Consider the following 17,300-nt stretch of genomic DNA (forward strand, 5'->3'; position numbering starts at 1 on the left):
TATTTATACGAGTTCTTAAATGAGATTTTCAAATTTATCTAAAACAAGATTGTGTGTGTTGTCTACTAGTTTAAATGGATTGATGCATTGCCTTTGCTACTTTGATTCTTTGAAAATCCCAGTTGCATTTAAAAGTGTGGAGGTCCAGACAGATTGTCTTTGAAAATTGGACATGTAGGACTGTATGAAAATAACAAGTTTTAAATTCGTAGTTACAAAGATATTTATGCTATTTTTATTTTATTTTTATGTCTATGAGGTACTTGCAATTTTAAAAATTATTTAAATACTCTTTGAGAATCCCAGTAGAGACAAAACCTCATCTCCAGGTGCACTTTATGACTTCAGGAATTTCAAAGAAAGGTGCTGTGGAAACAGGCACCTCTCCTATCCCAGACCAAGTCACTCAGTGTGTCAGCTCTTGGAAATGGACCATCCTTGCATTTGGCGTTTGCGCTCTTCATACGAGACTCTCACATGTTGGGGGTATGGCGTGGGAAATGACAGAATCCTGCTTTTAAGTAATTGGTGGTTTGGATAAATAAGAAATTTGATTGTGTTTTCCAGATAGGATTTATACTATTTTCTAGGTACATGTTAAAATATTTTAATGTATAGCAGGACTTCTCATTAGAACTTGATCCCCAAATACTGGAGAGGTTCATCAGGTCCTTGAATTTTGTTCTCAATTTTTGCACGTCAACATAGTGTGCTTTTTCCTTTGTTTCTCTACAAAACTGGCCACTTCATCTTAAAATATTTCTGTCCTGCAGAATGTAGCAGGTGGAATGAGAATTTGACACAGTCTGAATTGCTACTATACTCTTTTTTCATCAGCTGTGTCCCCTATATCGGTCTCAGCAGAGATTGGGATTGATTACTGACATGTCGCTCAGATTGACATTTTTCATCCCGTTCAGAGTACAATTTCCTAGTGAAGAAAATATGTATTGAAAAGCACCAGGCAGAGAAAAAGAAAAATATTTTTATTAATGAGAGATTTTGTATGCCTCAATTTAGTTGCCGCATCAACCGTATCCTGGAGTCTCCCAGAGGAAACGCTCTGCTGGTTGGCGTAGGTGGAAGTGGCAAGCAGAGCCTGACAAGACTTGCAGCTTTCATTAGCTCTCTGGAAGTTTTCCAGATCACTTTGAGGAAAGGTTATGGGATCCCTGACCTTAAGGTAGGTGATTTTTTAGACTCAAGCAGGATGAAAGAAAGAAAAAGCATAACTATTCCTGAAAACTTTGTCTTATTGCATACTGAACAACACCAATGTAAAGGTGAAAAAGCTCCAGTCAGAATATTGGACTACAAAGTGGAATAATTGCTTTCAAAATATCTTGCTGAAGTGTGTTTACATTAAGGTGCATATAGACCTGACATCCTCAGCTGATCCTCTTCGCTGGTGAGGTCTGGTACTGCTTCAAGCCAGAGCTTCATGTTGTCTCTGGACCATATTAATGAACTGAGAGATAAGAACATCCACTTCATATTTGTTCAATGACTAGAAACTGTAAAGAAACAGAGAAGTTCTACTTCATTATTATTTATAATTAAAACAAGACATAATAATTAGCTAATCTGTAAGATGTCTGTTATGGAATGATTTGGAGGTGGAAAACGAGAAGGAAGGAGAAGGAAGGGAGAGTTCCCAAGTCATATCCTGTTTATTCTTCTGGCATTTTAGGCAGTGGAAAGACCAAGTGGACAGTGTGTGGTTCATTGTAGATGATGTATGCCTGTGCATATATTTATGCAAAAGCTAATGAGCTTAGAAGTTGTGAATCAACATTTTAAAAATACTACTGAAATGATTTAGAAGTATGTTAGCTGCTGTTAAGATAACTCATTGAAAATGCTGTAGAAAAAAAAATGATTGTAACTTCATGCTGTTCTCCTAGGGATATGTAAATGGCTGATAGATCTTCTGAGATCCCTCACCATCAGAGATAGGGTGGGAGATATCAAAGTAGTGAACACCACTGGCAAAGCCTGAAATAGAGACAGTGTGTTTCCATCTTCGTCTAGGCTTTACCCAATTAGATATCTGTTTTCCCAGGTCTGCGCATAGGAACTTCATCAATTCTGTCCTTTTGAACATATCAGAGCTCTTGCTGGGCCAGCTGACTACCCTCAGCTGGCCAGTCAGTAGCTTTGATTTTTTTAAAAAATATCACTAGTTTTCTGCATATGGGACTTTGACAGTTTGTCCAGTGTAGGAGCTGCAGCAATTCTCAGGTCAGTATTTATATAACAAGTAAAGGTATGGCAATTGCGGGACCAGGTATATAGTGTGTCATCCTCATCCTTTTGGAGGATCTGTGGCTTTATACATGTTGCTTCCTTTACACTGGGCAAGCCTGTCACATCATCTGCTGGACATTATCAGTGCCATTCATGACACTGCCTAGCTCCTACTTTCCTATTTATTTAGGAACCTTCTTCTCTCAGATAGGAATGTAGTTTAATTGAGCATTAATAGCATGTTTCCTAAGCACCTCTATGCTTTTATGTCTGCGGAGGTGGAAGATAATTTGATGTTCCCTTCACTCGGTATTTATTTTCAAAGAATTTATGAAATATGGAGTGATTATATTTTTGCTAAGATATATAAGAGCAAGATGGTGACAGATTGCCCTGTCTGTCCTTGGACCCTCAAACTGTTATAACTGATCTAATCCAGATTTCCAGTGAGGAAAGTAACAAATTACTTTTTTGGAAGTGTTTTTGTCTGCTGAATTTCTAAAAGTGTCTCTGAAGCAGTGGCCAGTGAGTTACCTGAGGCTTCTCTGCATGCTTTGTATCCTGAGCAGAAAGGAAAGAGTGAGCTGGATGATGATGATTTTTTTTCCATTTCATGAGCAATTTGGATTTCAAGAACATGGCAGTCTTCATTAGGAGAGCACTAGCCCCCTTTAAAAGAAATTGCTTTTAAATGAGAGCAGGCTATGTATCAGAACAGCTCCAGCCCTGCTGCACTGAATGGGAGACTAAAAGATGAGTCCCTGCTGACTCTGGAAAAGAAGGAAAAAATCCACTAAAAAAAAAATCTTTGTATCCAAAAATCATCAGTCATCTAACTTCCTTCCTTCCTTCCTTCCTAAAAATAATAATAATAATAAAAATGTGGCACCTCAGCAAAGAGATGCTGTGTGTTTGTGTATTTGTGAAACCAGAGGGATCTACAGCAAGGCGATACCAAGGACAAGCGTGTCCAGACACTATTGTCTTTCCCAAACTCTGCATAGCTTTGTCATCCTTCTCCTTGTGACTTACTATATCCATAACTCAGGACAGAGCCAGACTTTATGAAGTCCCTCAGAAGCCTCTGTGTGCAGATAAAGGGTTCTGCCATCCATTTCCTTCTGAGGTTTGAACTACTCAGGGATTGCATTGATAAGGCAGCAATTTTACATCTTCGCATGCATTATCCTCTAAGCATTTCAATTGAAAATGCTTCTGTATGTTTAGTGGTGTTAGGCAGGAGTTTCTTCTTATTTTTGTTTTATATGGACCTGGGCATAATGTCAAGTCTTAATTAGTAAAAAGCCTTACAATGATGATAGTAACAGTCTCTTCTGTATGCCTGGGAAAGCTCAGCCATGAGGATGAAGAGGGTCCAAAGCACCATTTCATGCTAACTGATTGCAATTCCTTCATTCTCCATTAATAGGAAGATTCTGAACAGGCACTATTCCTTCTGAAATATCTCTTATTTTAGGTGTGATACCTAGTTCATGCTTTACAACAGATAGGTGCAACCTCTTGGATCACCTTCTTTTTAACTTTCAGGCAGACCTGGCAAACCAGTACCTGAAAACTGGTGTGAAGAACATTGGCACTGTGTTCCTGATGACTGATGCACAGGTGGCTGATGAGCGGTTCTTGGTGCTGGTAAATGACTTGTTAGCATCAGGTATGTTTCTTACTGCTTTCCTTTCCTCACTCCCATTTTTCATACAGATTTCATTAAACTATAAGTTAAATTCTAAGCTAAACTCTAGGATAAAAGCAGCACTAAGGTCTCATTACTGAGGATACACTTCATTGTCTGATAGACTTCTGCAGTTTTGGATGTTTCATACCCAGTTTTTCCATATTTTTGTGATTCTGTAATACTGCCTGTGGATGTTAAGTGATGTGTCTGTCATAATATTGCAGCTGAAGACAGCCAAAGGAATGTGTTGACAGAGGATGAGTTTGACCTATGGATGCTGTGCATCCACACTCTAGTGATCAGATAAAATGTGATTGCTCCTGGCTAGAATGTTTAACTGGAGTCTACAAGTCAATATGTAGTATGAAGCCACCGACTGACATGTCTGAGTGTTATGTGGCTTCTGATCCTATTCCAGTCCTTTTTCTGTTTATTTTTCCAGACATATTTAAGTTGTTGAGTTGTTGCTTGCCCAGACAATTGGAGAATAGTCTGTCTCCATGCAAATACTTTCTTTCATGCAGAATATGGTGTGATTATGTGCTTGTGCAGCGTACAGTACAACTACAGTGCACATGGAAGTGTGTAACTGTGTTGCCATGACCACACAAGGTAACCTAGGGAGTCCGTATTCCCCAAACTCCCTGACAAATCACTGCTAGTAACTTTGTGTTATTTGTTGCCGTATTTATAAGTCAGGAGTGGGAAGATACCAGCTGGCTCAGGTGGCCTCTGTGGATGGTGGGGGATGGAGAGCCAAGAGCACCTGAGAGCAATAGTTTGTGAATAATTCCAAAGTTGACATATGTGGCTATAAATTGGCCATATCATTCTGAGCAGCAAACAGGATCTTTTTGTGAAAAACTCATAACCAAGAATAAGGACTGTGTGTGTTATGGAGGACGGTGAGTAGCCCTACCACCTCCCTTGCACTATGTAGACCCAATTAGCATATTATAACTTGAAGTGAAGCTCTGCAGTGTCCTGAGCAAGGGGCAAGTCCTACAGCCTCTTGAAGCACTCTTTCCATCTAAGTTGTCATCCTCTATGTCTTTGTGGATCTGTCACTGATAGAGGACAACTTCACCTTGGAGACGGACAACCCTACCTGGTTCTACAGACACCCTCAGCTGACTTAGCTGAGGAAGACCATTGCTAGCTGCCTGCTGTTTTGCCCAAGAAGAAACAGGCTTTTTGGCACTCTTCTATCTTTTGAAACATGGTTCTCTGACTTGAACAAGATGCGACTAGGCCTTCGTGATCAGTTACCCATCTTGTTTCCGGATGCCAATCTTATGGCCACATTGAAAGGCATTGTGCTTTTCTGTGGTTACCACATGGGTTAGTGAGAACAGATCAAAGGTCCTTGTCCGGGGAAACAGTACTGAATTGCAGGCTGACTGAGGAAGTGATGGTGCAGAGACCATGTCTTTTCATGATATGAGCTAGTGCCAAATAGTGTGTTCTGACTGATTTGGCTACTTTCTTCTAACTACATACTTGTTTTTTTCATATTTGTTTCGCTCTTTATCATCAGCTAATAAACTAGAACAAAAAACATGTTCTAGCTTTTCATATAAATTGGCTGGTTTCTAATTCTCATATTTGTCTTAAGTTATTAGTGTTCATGCTTGACAGTATCTTATGCAATGATGATGATTTCAGTTGAAACAAAAATCTAAAGTGAATAGGTAGGAAAATATATAATCACTAAAAAACTGTGTTATTTAGTATATTTTTGGCAATCAATTGCATAATTATTAGCTTTTAAAAGTTTTTAGAAGGTTATAAAACCCTTAAGAACCTTTAAAAACCTTTAACTTTTAAAAAGTTGTAGTGATCTGGCTGTTCTTTGAGTGCTCCTAAAATGCTACATTGCTGCCGAAATTGTATATGTAACAAATTTATTTGCAAATCTAAATGATTTCATTACTATGTAAAGCATACTAGGGATTTGGTTTTTTTGAAATCTGGTTATCACTATAAATCAGAAGAAAATGACTTTCTGTACTTTGATTATATTTAATACTTGTTTCCTTTGCTCTGAGAAAGTTTGCTTTCACAAGTGTTTGGCGAATCTGTGTATGGGGTAGAGGGATAGTGTAGTGATTATCACATCTGCTTTACATGCTGAGGGTCCTGGGTTCAAGCCCCAGTGGAATCAGCACCAGGAAATCTTTGGGAGGTTGGACTAGATGATCTCCAGAGGTCCCTTCCAACCTTTTATTGATTCTGTGATTTTTTTAGCAGAACAATTCTCTCTTCTACCTTTCTGCTCCTGATACTTGTAGACATCCAACACAATGAGTGTTACCTAGGAAGGGGCTTTCCTGTGCCCTAATGAGAAAGGCAGACTTCACTTAGCTGTAAGTCTGTAACAAAACCAAGGCAAGCAAACCAAGATATGCCCTCTTATCTTAGGTGAAATCCCTGATCTCTTCCCCGATGATGAAGTTGAAAACATCATCAACAGTGTGAGGAACGAAGTCAAGGGTCAGGGGTTGGTCGACTCCCGGGAAACCTGTTGGAAGTTCTTCATAGAGCGTGTTCAACGACAGCTGAAGGTGAGATGGTGGCAGGGGTGGTGGTAGGATCTTCACTGCTGATCTCGATCCAGGGGTACCTGGCTGGAAATCCTTTGGGCTACATTGTAGGGAGATCAGACTGCAGTCTTATCTGCTTGTCTTTTCTGCTTGTTTATGATATGAGCTGTGATTCTCTCAGCAAGCAGTACTTAAACACAGGAAACATTGTAGTCAACATTTCTTGAGCTTTTATATGACTCTATGGGAGTTACAAATTTTATCTGTATTTTAACAGCTGAACAGGACCAGGCTTTCCATTTTCAAAGATACGTACTCGTGTTTAGCTGGGTGCATCAAGACTAAGCTTGCTGCTTAGAAAAGTTAGATAGTGGATCAATCTTATGTTGTAAAAAATAGGTAACTTGACAATCCACAGCCAAAAGAGTTAAAAGACATTACCTTAAATTATGTGAAGTGCAGTATCACAGTATTAGGAACTGGCATGCTTGCAGGATGTCTCCCCTTACAGCCCAACTTCCCAGCTCTAAAAAGCCCTATAGCAAGATGCTAATATCTTAAAATATGGTTTAAAGATTTTCCAGGGATGCCTACCACCTGGAGAAGGTTCAGTGCAAGAAGGAGTTAGACTTTTCCAGGAGGTAATTGCCCATCTACCTGACTGTGCAGTGCCATGGTCCTAGAGAAGGGAGGCAGGGCAGGAGGTGAATGAAAAATTAACTTTTGTTTAATGAAGACAAGTCTTTGTCCTTATCCAATGTTGGGTTTGTGTTGATAGGACGTGTTTACTGATGTGTGGTGTACCTAGGATGGCTTGTTCCCTGTCTGATGTAAGTAGGTACATGTCTGGGATAGTGAACAGCCAGAGAGTTCCCTTCATCAGGTGAGGACCAGTGCTTCTCAATGTCTGGCATCATTAAAAAGCATGGGAGCATTAAATAGGACAGCTGGATGGCTGTTCTTGGTGCGTTCTTGACTAGACGTGTTGAGTTGAAACAGAGCCATGAGACGATCCTGCTCTCCTAGACATGTACCCAAGAAATCAGAGACCCTATTACAGAATAGCTATAGATGTAGATATAGATGCACAAGTAGAGGGAATCTAGTCCTCCTTCTCCTTTTCCTGCTTGGAAAGGAATTTCTGACAGGCACTGATGCTGTGTTGTGGCTCTTCTAATATCTTAGGTGTCTTCTGCCCAGTGTCCTTACCTGGAAATATTCTCCATGGCCATTGGCTATTGAGATATACTAGAAAGGCAGTGTGGATGTGATTTATTTAAGACTGATTCCTTTTTCCTGTCTGTTCTTCTCCTTAATGGAGTATTAGGATAGATGTCTGGGGTCAGTAGTGAAGTGTTGCTTAATTCACTCCAGCATTCAGTAATGACATCATTCACTGTGCAGAAAGCCGAGTAAACTGTTATTATCGCGGCGTATGTTTGACTTCTGAGAACAATATGGCAGTGGGGCTTGGCCTGATGAAGTGCAAACATCAGGACACTTTCTGCTTTGGTATCTTGAGAGAAAGTAGTGTAGATGAAGAAGAGGGCTTTTGAACATAGATAGTTCCCTGGACCTTGCCTGGCTCTTATGGAGCAACACAGAAGTGCCGGAGGCTTATGCCTGAAGGTATAGAAAGGATTTATGCATGACTAGTCATTGTATGTGAGCATGGGGTGACCACAACTGTCAGAAGAGCAGAAGCTCTCAGAATCCAGCTGCCTCTCCTGACATAAAAAGGAAGCAACAAAGAGCAGCCCAGCACACTCAGGTGCAGCAGTCTGTCACCACTGTTGTGCTGTAGGTACCATTGCTGCACTGGAGGAAAGTCGAAACTCAAAACACTGGTGTTTTTTAACTATACCTTTTATGTACACTTGTAAAAACAAAAATGTTCCTTTAATTCATAATGAAATTTAATTAGAGCTTTATTAAAAAAAAAAAAAAAAAAAAAAAAACTAAAACAAGGGTGTTCATGGGCTGTTTTACAGGTACATATTGGCAGTGTGTTTTCGGGGGAGGAGGATGTGGATTCATTAAAGGCTGGCTTACATCTTTCAAAAAACAGATTGTGATGAAGGTGCTGACAATTTAAAGACATCTGAGTTAATGCCAGCCTGTCCCATGACACTTGCAAGGCTGTGCAGGTATCTGCCAGGGTTGACAAGCAGGAGAGAGGTAGTTCAAGGATTGATTTTTACTGCTTCCCATGGTGGTACTAGCTCAGATATTGCTACTTCATTGCATGTTGTAAACCTGCCTTGTGTTCTGGTCTGTGCCTGATAAGCAGAGTTCATAAATCTGGGCACAGTACATACAGACAGAAAGGTGTTACAGAAAAAGGATTGTGATGGATGGTGGCAGATTTTGGTCTTTCTTGATTTGGTTCTTGCATGTCATATTGCTGTTAAAACTTGTGATGGGGCAGAGAGTGAGAGTACTCTATCTTGTCCTGACTACTGCACTCTTGGTGAGGAGTTTCTTTCTGGAAGAAGGAAGAGATTGTGTCTTCCTGAGATCGACTGAACAGGTTGGCTGTAGCTGGAGAAGAGGCTTCCAGACTACAGGAGGTGGCAGACAGAAGAAGAAAAGATGACTGAAGACTGAGGGAAAGAAGAAATGGTGCAGGACTTGGAGGATGCTGAGGAGATTACAGCTGGCCCCAAAGTAACAGAAAGAGACATTTCCCAAAGACACCCATGGGGACTCTGTAGAGTTTGTTGCAACTTAGAAGTTTTTAACAGCTTTTGGATTGAAATAAAAGCCTGAAAAACAGAAGATCTGTTGTGCAAAAATGCAGCCATCAGGGGAAGAGCATTCACAATGCTTTTGTTTCTAGTCTACCTTGATGCAAGTTTTCTCTATTTTAAAAATTTTCTTATTCTGATAAAAGTAGACTGCTGAGTTTGAACGACATCAGGCCTTTTGAGTGCTGGCTTTAGGAAAATGATCTAGGCAGCCCCATCTCAAAACTGTAGTTCTATCAGAAGAATTAGTTCTATCAGAAGAATTTAGATCAATTTATGGTAATTCCTTGTTGCACTATTTGAAACTGAATGTCTGCTTCCTGCTAGGTGAAAGCTTTGAGTCGTAAGCAATCCCTCTCTTCACCACTTTAGCAATATTAGATCCAGGCTGCAGCCTTGAATGTTTGCCAGGGTTCCGCTTCTGACTATAGCAACGCTTAATGTGCCTGTTTGTTGCGGAGGAAAGATGTGTTTACTGTGAGATTATGCATTTTGCTGGCCTAAAGTGCAAGGCTCAGAAGTCAAGGTTGCTATAATCTTACCTGCTGATGTGAGAACTTCTTTTGGAATTAGGCTCTAAACCTGGAGCCCAGCCATGCTGTCTCAGCTTCTCCATTCCTTTGTGTTCTCAGGTTGCACTATGTTTTTCACCTGTTGGTAACAAGCTGAGGGTCCGTAGCAGGAAGTTCCCTGCCATTGTGAACTGCACAGCGATAGACTGGTTCCATGAATGGCCACAGGAGGCCCTTGAGTCCGTCAGCCTGCGCTTTCTGCAAGAAACAGAGAACATTGAGGTGAGTGCACTGCTATGGCACACTTGACACCATCTCACTGGTCCGTCGTCTAGACATGTCCAAGCCTTGCTTGGTTTTGAATTCCTCTGCAGGGTACAAATTTTGTCATGAGCAATTACAGTGCTGCTAGCATCCAGGTGTGGCCTCAGCCCTCCATTCAGTGCAAACCATGGATCAAAACTTATTTCATGAGAATGCTCCAATGGACTCTCTAGTCACCTTTGTTGCCTTCAGATGCTTACACGGGACATAAGGATCACTGTGTTTGGAGAAGGATTGCTGGCTGCTTTGTATGGTGTTAAACTGAATTGAACCAAGCTCATGAAATACGGGCAAGTTTTGCCCCAGAGTAGCATGGACCTTCACAGAAACAGGGCTGTGGACACCATGCTCATATACTTATACACTGATAGTATTGTCAATGAAATGTTAGTTTTACTGTCAAAAAGGCAGCTTACAAATCAATGTAGAAAATAACCTAACATTTAGAATTATTCTGTGGCAAATACCCTTTTCTTTCCACATACATATCTGAAAGTCTGTAATTCTCAAGGGTACAAATATGTCTACTTCTCATTGATGACTACCTGCTACTAGACTGAAAGAGATTCAGTTCTATTTAGTTTTTCTGTACAGAATTTTGGAAGAATAAAGTCTAGAATGTTTCTTTTTATGAGTGTGCACTTTCCCCATTTGTATAGAAGAAAAGCCTAAATTTATACTTAAAAGGCTTTGCTTTATAGCACTGAATGCTAGAAAAATTGCTTGGTAGAAGATAAAATATGAGATAAAAAGATATAAAAAGAGGTATAAAGTACAAGAGCAGATGAAGTTATTTTAGAGATAACAAACAAAAAGGAATCAACTAATATGTTACATCCTGGATTTTGCTGCAGCAAAATAAAATGCTAATAAATTCCTTTATATAAGGCATAGGTCTATTTATATAGCTGTTTTGTTTAAAGTATTTTTTCAAAAATATTTGTCTTCTGGTCTTAACTTTAGATTTCAGTGAAAGATTCAATAAGCAAATTCATGGCCTATGTCCATACGAGTGTCAATGAGATATCCCGATTGTATCTGAGCAACGAACGGCGACACAATTACACCACTCCCAAGTCATTCCTTGAGCAAATCAAGCTCTATCAAAATTTGCTATTGAAAAAGGGCAAGGATTTAACAGCTAAAATGGAGCGACTAGAGAACGGCCTGCAGAAGCTCAATAGCACATCTGCACAGGTGAGAAAACTGGTTGAGTGGGTCTAAAAGCTGATATTTTATTGTTTCTGAGATAAATCTCTTTGACCTGGCTGAAGAAGAAAGCTGAGTTCCTGGATGAGCAACGGAACTTGGATACAGTACATGGATACTTTCTGTATCAGAAAGGAGAAGGGAAAAGATACATGTGTGTGAAGTCTCAATTATTTGAGTTGTGCTAATACCAAATAAAAGATTGCAATAAATTTACTGAGATATAGATCCAGTTGGATCTGCAGATGATATTCTAATGGCTGTTTCAGCTGCAGTGAATACAGAAAATACAAGACAGTGGGGATTTAGGGGAAGATCGATGAATTTTAGACTTGCATACAGGAAACCTACAATAACTTAATCAAGAATTATCTCTTCAATTTAAATAGAACATCCTTTAAACAAGGCTGAAGTTCATTTCTCCTCATGGAATGCTATCCATCTTTAAGGAAAACTAATAAATGTGCAATGTAGACTAGTCTACCTATAATCCCCCTTGTAAAGAGCCTTATAGGCACACTTCTGAAATAATGAGTAGCTAGTGGTGTTCAGGGTATTTCAAAAACTTTTACTCTCTACAGTGACTTTCAGAGCTCTACTGTCTTCTACATCTGTTGCTAAACTCCTGTTTTCTCTTCTTTTTGTATTCTGATAACTCTTACGAGTGTTCACTTACAAGCTTCTACTGTGGCAAATGGGCTTTCCTGACACTGCCCAAAAGATGCATAGGCAGTTGATATGAATGAAGGACTGGTCGATTAAACCTCTTCCATATATACGATCTGGGTAGTGCTGGTGACATAAATAGTGTCTGCCATGCTCAAGAGGAAATGTGCCTTACTGGAAGGTGATATATGGGCTTTACTGTGCCTTTTAGCCTTGATAGTCTATAACTCACTTCAAACAGTTACTTTCTTCACAGTGCAGTGTAGATCTTGCAGAGCATGGAGGGGAGTGGACATGTTTCATGTCCCTTTTGCATGTTTTAGCATCTCCCCTTTGGAAGGGTCTGGCTGCCTTTGAGAGGTTGCAGAGCCAGCAGCACAGTGCACTGGTCACCTCTAGTGGAGTCAACCAGAGCTGAAGGCACTTACCTTCTCTATAAAGCAGACCTTACATTTACCTAGCCTTTGGAGGCAAACATTTTCTCTAACATAGATTAGGTCTACTGTTTAGTAGCAGACAACTAATATAAAACTGGTTGTTTGATAGAAACAAGAACTCTCTGTAGCGTTGATCAGGTGTGGGAACCCTCCTGTATTCTTCAGATGTGATTTCATATGGGTGCTGTGGACAAGCTGTGACACAGGCTCTGAGCAGTGGTGGAGAAGCTGAGATGAAATGGGAAGCCACAGCACTTGTGAGTCTTCTCTCTTATAGATGTTACTGTTGCAAAATGGCTAAAAGAAAGCGAAGTTCATTTCCAGTTGGAACAAGGCTGAAGCAAGAAGCACCTGTTTGTAAAGTTAATTAAGATGCAGAACACTGAGGACAAATATGTCAAAATTGAATCTAAAATTAGCTTTGGGGGCCTAAAATAAAACACTAAAATTATCAGATATGCATAATAGTCAAAACTGCTGTTGATTTGAAACAAGTGTGGCTATTTAATACTATTGGAAATCATACCAGTTAGATAGATCTTGAATATGTATTTGTATCTCTAAACTTGGGCATTCATCTGGTCATGGTGGTCATGGTGCTGAGGAAAGGCAAGACTTCTGTCCCACTCAGTTACATAGTCTCCAGGTTGCACTTATGATTCCTGGAAGTGGTAGGCTGTTGTTGTGTATTTTCAAAGCACGGAAGAAGAATTTTGATATCTAAATGCAACCTGGCTGTGTCTCGGATCTGAGAACTAGTGTTCCCATCATCAGTACTCTCCAGGCTCCTGATGCTTGGGTACTGGTGACTGGTTAACTATAAATTTTAAGTATTTCTTTAGACTGTTCAGTGTAGCATAAGTGGGGGGGGATTGTTGTGCAGGTAGTTTCAGGACAATTTTTGACTTAGCCATTCCAGTTTCAAATTAACCTCCTGCCTTCTCTCTCTCCCCAGCCATCCGCCCCCCCCCTTTATTTTCTTTTTTCCTATTTTTTTTTCTCGATGCATTTGACCAACTTTCCTTCTATGGAAGTGCTTTTCACAAGCTTATGTACCTAACCATCTTTCCCTAAAGGTAGCAGCATTTCTCCTCGGTACTCAGAAAATCAGAAGCCAGCTTCCAGTTATTAGAACATAATAGACTTGGGAGAATCTGTGGGATGAGTCATTTGTTTTTCAGAACAATCCTCGCTATGAAGAGGTCAACATTCTGTTCAGAGCCTGTTGCTGAGTAATTTTTAGTATGACTTTTGTTAATATTACATCACAGGATTCTAGATTTCAGTCTTGCGTGCTCTATTAATTAATTGCTGACCTTTGTGATGTATTTTGTGTTCTTGAAACAAGACAGAGGCAATCAGATAAAATGAGTCTCCTGGGAGCCTGCCCTCCAGGTTTTCTGCTCTTTAATAATTCCTCTTTTTCTGTTCTGGTGTTAGGCAACTAGTTCTTCCCAGTTGGAGTCACAGTACATTACCCTTGAATCCCTCATTTGCTTTGCTCTTCCCTTTGTACTTCACATTACTAATTGCTTATCAGATTGTCCGGGACACAGGAAGCTGCTCACTGATTTTTCAAATTTCTTAGCGCAGTTAGAGTGCTGAGGTTTTTGTGGCCCGTAATGCTAAGGCATACACTGGTCTCTCTGCTAACACCTCAGTCTGATTATTATCCTGATGTTGCATATGAGTAGGAGGGTAATAACATGCTCTCTTCTCTTTGGGCTGACAGTCTGCTGTGATTTTTCCACAGTACCTCAGTTGCTCTTTGTACTGTTATTCTCTTGTAGTTTTTGCTTTCTTCTGTTTACCAGCTGCCTGTTACCTAAAAGGCGATTTTTGCTTTCACCTGTGTTGACAGACTCTGAAAAAGTCGGTGGTGTTTGTCTTGCTTTCCCTGGAGGTGGTAATGACTTTTCTGTGGCATATCTGGATTATTATTTATAAAGCACTTTGTCTTTTGACTGCTCCACAACACAGCAGAGTCCAGTGTGTTGACTAGAGCTGAGCAGGATGGGTCACTGCAGTACCATGAACGTACCATGAACTCCACTGTTAGCTGTAAGACCTCAGCCGTTTGAAGAGGTTTGAATCCCGTGTCCTTGTTCAGGACATCAAATTTTTTCCTGCATCTCCATATAGAGCATTTTTTTTGATTATTATTATTATTCATATTATTTCCCTGTGGTCCTGGAGGCCCAGTTGTCCTTGCGTATGTGCATGTTAGGTGTCCCTGCTGCACAGCACCTGCCACATGCCTTTCAGTGCCTTCCCGAGCTTAGGGCTAGAGTCCAATCTTGTAGCCTTAGGGGTTAGTAGTTTTCAGGCTTTCCATTGCATTGACTGTTTCTTCTTGGTTTCATTTACGAGACAGGATGAAAAGATGTTCCCCATCTCCAGAATGGTTCATATTTTATATATTGTCACCTCTTTGTCAACCTTCGTCCTGTTAATCTGAGCATGACTCAGTGTTCCAAGGAACAGGTACCAAACAGCATGACAACATTTACCTTACTGTTCTCCCTTTGCATCATGGTGTTCCACATGTGATGTTGTTGCATCCTAGCGTTACTTGCGATGTTTACCCTAGCCTCAAATAAGAGCTCTGTTGAGCTGAACCCAGGTCGGTTCAGGTTTAGGTGAACTGAGAATGACCAGGGCGGAGCAACCTGGAAGTTATGCTCAGAGAATTGTGGATGCCACTGCCCTTAATCTGAGCTGTTTCCAGCACTTGATTTTCCTCAAGGAGACTGGAGGTATGGGGGTGTCAGTGCAAGGAAGGACACTGTGTGTGACTGTGGGAGAAGTCTGGAGTCATGAGATGGCAGAAGATAGGAGCTGGGTTGTGAAGGCTTTCTGCATACTTCTAAACAATAAATGTTAGTGATGGGCAGGCTTAGTCACTTCTGGGGTTTGAATTGAGCTTAATGGCTGGAAATCTGGCAAGCACCTGGACTTTGCCCCCCAAAAAAAAAAAAAAAAAAAAAAAAGAAAAAAAAAAAAGACATCTGTGGACAAAGGAGGACTTTTCATGCCCTTGTTCCTAACCTTGATCTGCTTGGAACTGCTCCAGCAGACCTTTGATGGGGAAGGAATCAGAGCTGTGTCCTACTTGCTTTCTTTAAGGTGGCAGCATACTTAAGGTATCTGCTGTGCCTGTATCTTACTGAAGGTGGTGGAATGAGTCCTTCCTGTTTGCTGGTGTGTCAAGAGAGATTTTTGTCTACGTATTAGGATGTGTGGGAAGGGAGGATAAATAGATGAATGTGACAGGCTGTCTTTGCTGTGGATGTGAGTATAGCATTAAGAGAAACTTGATTACTGTGCTAAGGGGATGAAACCAGAGGAATAAAGTTCATAGGTTTGCCTTTCCACCACCAAAGACATCACTAAAGAGAGAAAATTCAGTTATTTAGCTACAGCTCCTATTTCCATTTTTCCACTCTGCAAATGCTGTTAAACAGTCACTGCTTGGCTGCATTAGAGATTTAGCCTCACTTGAAAACATGATTGTTTCCTAACATGTTCTGAAATCCTGCTGTAGGTAAGGAATGCTGTAGTTTAACATGTGCCCTAAATATGTTAAAGCCTTTTGGCAGAGGATTCAGCAGAGCCCCAAAATAGACATCACAACTCCTTCTTGCATCGTATGCACTGGGAATTTAACATGTAGCCGTAACCCAAGTGGACAGGCACTTTCACAGTGGTACAGACTGGCCTTCTGTGCTTCAAGATATTTGGGTTTCTTTCAAACAGTGCCCTAAATCCTAATAATGTTAGAGCAAGGTATTTATCCTTCAATTACTATATGTGCTTAACTTAAAGTGGGTTTTGTCAGGATATTTTCTGTTATTATGAGCTGTGCTGAGTTTACATCTGCTTCTTTTGTATAGCCATTGAACGAACTGTAGAGAGCTAGTGGGCTTTAATCCCTTGTTTGTCTTGTTGTAGTTGTATAAGTTCCTCAAAGCTCCCATTGATATATGCATCCAGCACACAATTACTGATTTTGGACAGAAGGTCACAAGCTATATCTGCAATCAGCAAAACATCCCACTTCAATTTCCTGTACTCTCAGAAGACTTAGGTCTGAACAAAAAGTTGTTGCTCAGTTTGCTGACTGAAGTGATTACGCACTCCTGCAAGCTCCGAGTCATTTTGATTTACAGTTGCATCTTTGTCCTAGTGAAAATAGCATTGTACTGCCGAGCAGCAGGAGATGAAAATGGATTAAGTGTGCAGCGTAGGAATACAAAGAGAATTCTAAGAAACTGCTCTCCACTTGAAGCTAATACAGAATGTCAATAGCTTTGGTTTATGTGATTGCAAATTGTGCTCTCTCTTCTGGTATAAAAATGGAATTATCAACAAAAGCAAAGGTCTGACTTATATTGTACTAAGTATTTTTACATAAGTAAAGATGTACCCCAGGAGCTATAAACAATCCTTTATGAGCTCAGCTGCAGGACAGTGAAAGGTAAAATGTTCTCCATGATCTGTGAAGAGGCTACGTAAGATTATTGAAATGGGTGCTTTTGGAAGGAGAGTTTCGTTATTCAAGTGACAGCACATACGGACATCCCCACTGTGCATGAATTTCATTCTGTCACCGGAGAGTGCTTGTACCTTGCCACTTGTTGAAGCAATTTGTAAGAAGCTGTGTGTTTGTTACCACTGAGATGCCTCTTGGCTGCTGGCTGAATGGAAGAGCTTCCCTTCACCAAACACTTTTGACATTACAGTTTCCCTCCTCTTTGTTTCCAGCCTCTGAGTCCTATTCAGCTAGAGGAGCCTTTTGCACTTCAAAGCTCAATTCATTCTTTGCCTATGAATCCCCTTGGCTGGCTTTTCTCTGCACTTCCTTTAGATCTTGTACCTCTCATGAGGGCTATACCTATCAGCAGATCCCAATTTTAATGTCT

General features: G+C 40.4%; 1 protein-coding gene across 1 annotated transcript in view; it reads left to right on the forward strand.

The window, feature by feature from the left end:
* Positions 1-17,300, forward strand: part of DNAH9 (dynein axonemal heavy chain 9) — a 213,611-nt gene that overhangs the window by 84,890 nt on the left and 111,421 nt on the right. The window contains exons 44-48 of the mRNA XM_062592116.1: positions 1,021-1,183; positions 3,796-3,919; positions 6,362-6,504; positions 9,863-10,024; positions 11,030-11,263. Of these exons, the coding sequence (XP_062448100.1) occupies positions 1,021-1,183; positions 3,796-3,919; positions 6,362-6,504; positions 9,863-10,024; positions 11,030-11,263 (826 nt within the window). The remainder of the gene's footprint in view (positions 1-1,020; positions 1,184-3,795; positions 3,920-6,361; positions 6,505-9,862; positions 10,025-11,029; positions 11,264-17,300) is intronic.

This window comes from Rhea pennata, chromosome 19 (assembly GCF_028389875.1).
Source record: "Rhea pennata isolate bPtePen1 chromosome 19, bPtePen1.pri, whole genome shotgun sequence".
Taxonomy (NCBI): domain Eukaryota; kingdom Metazoa; phylum Chordata; class Aves; order Rheiformes; family Rheidae; genus Rhea; species Rhea pennata.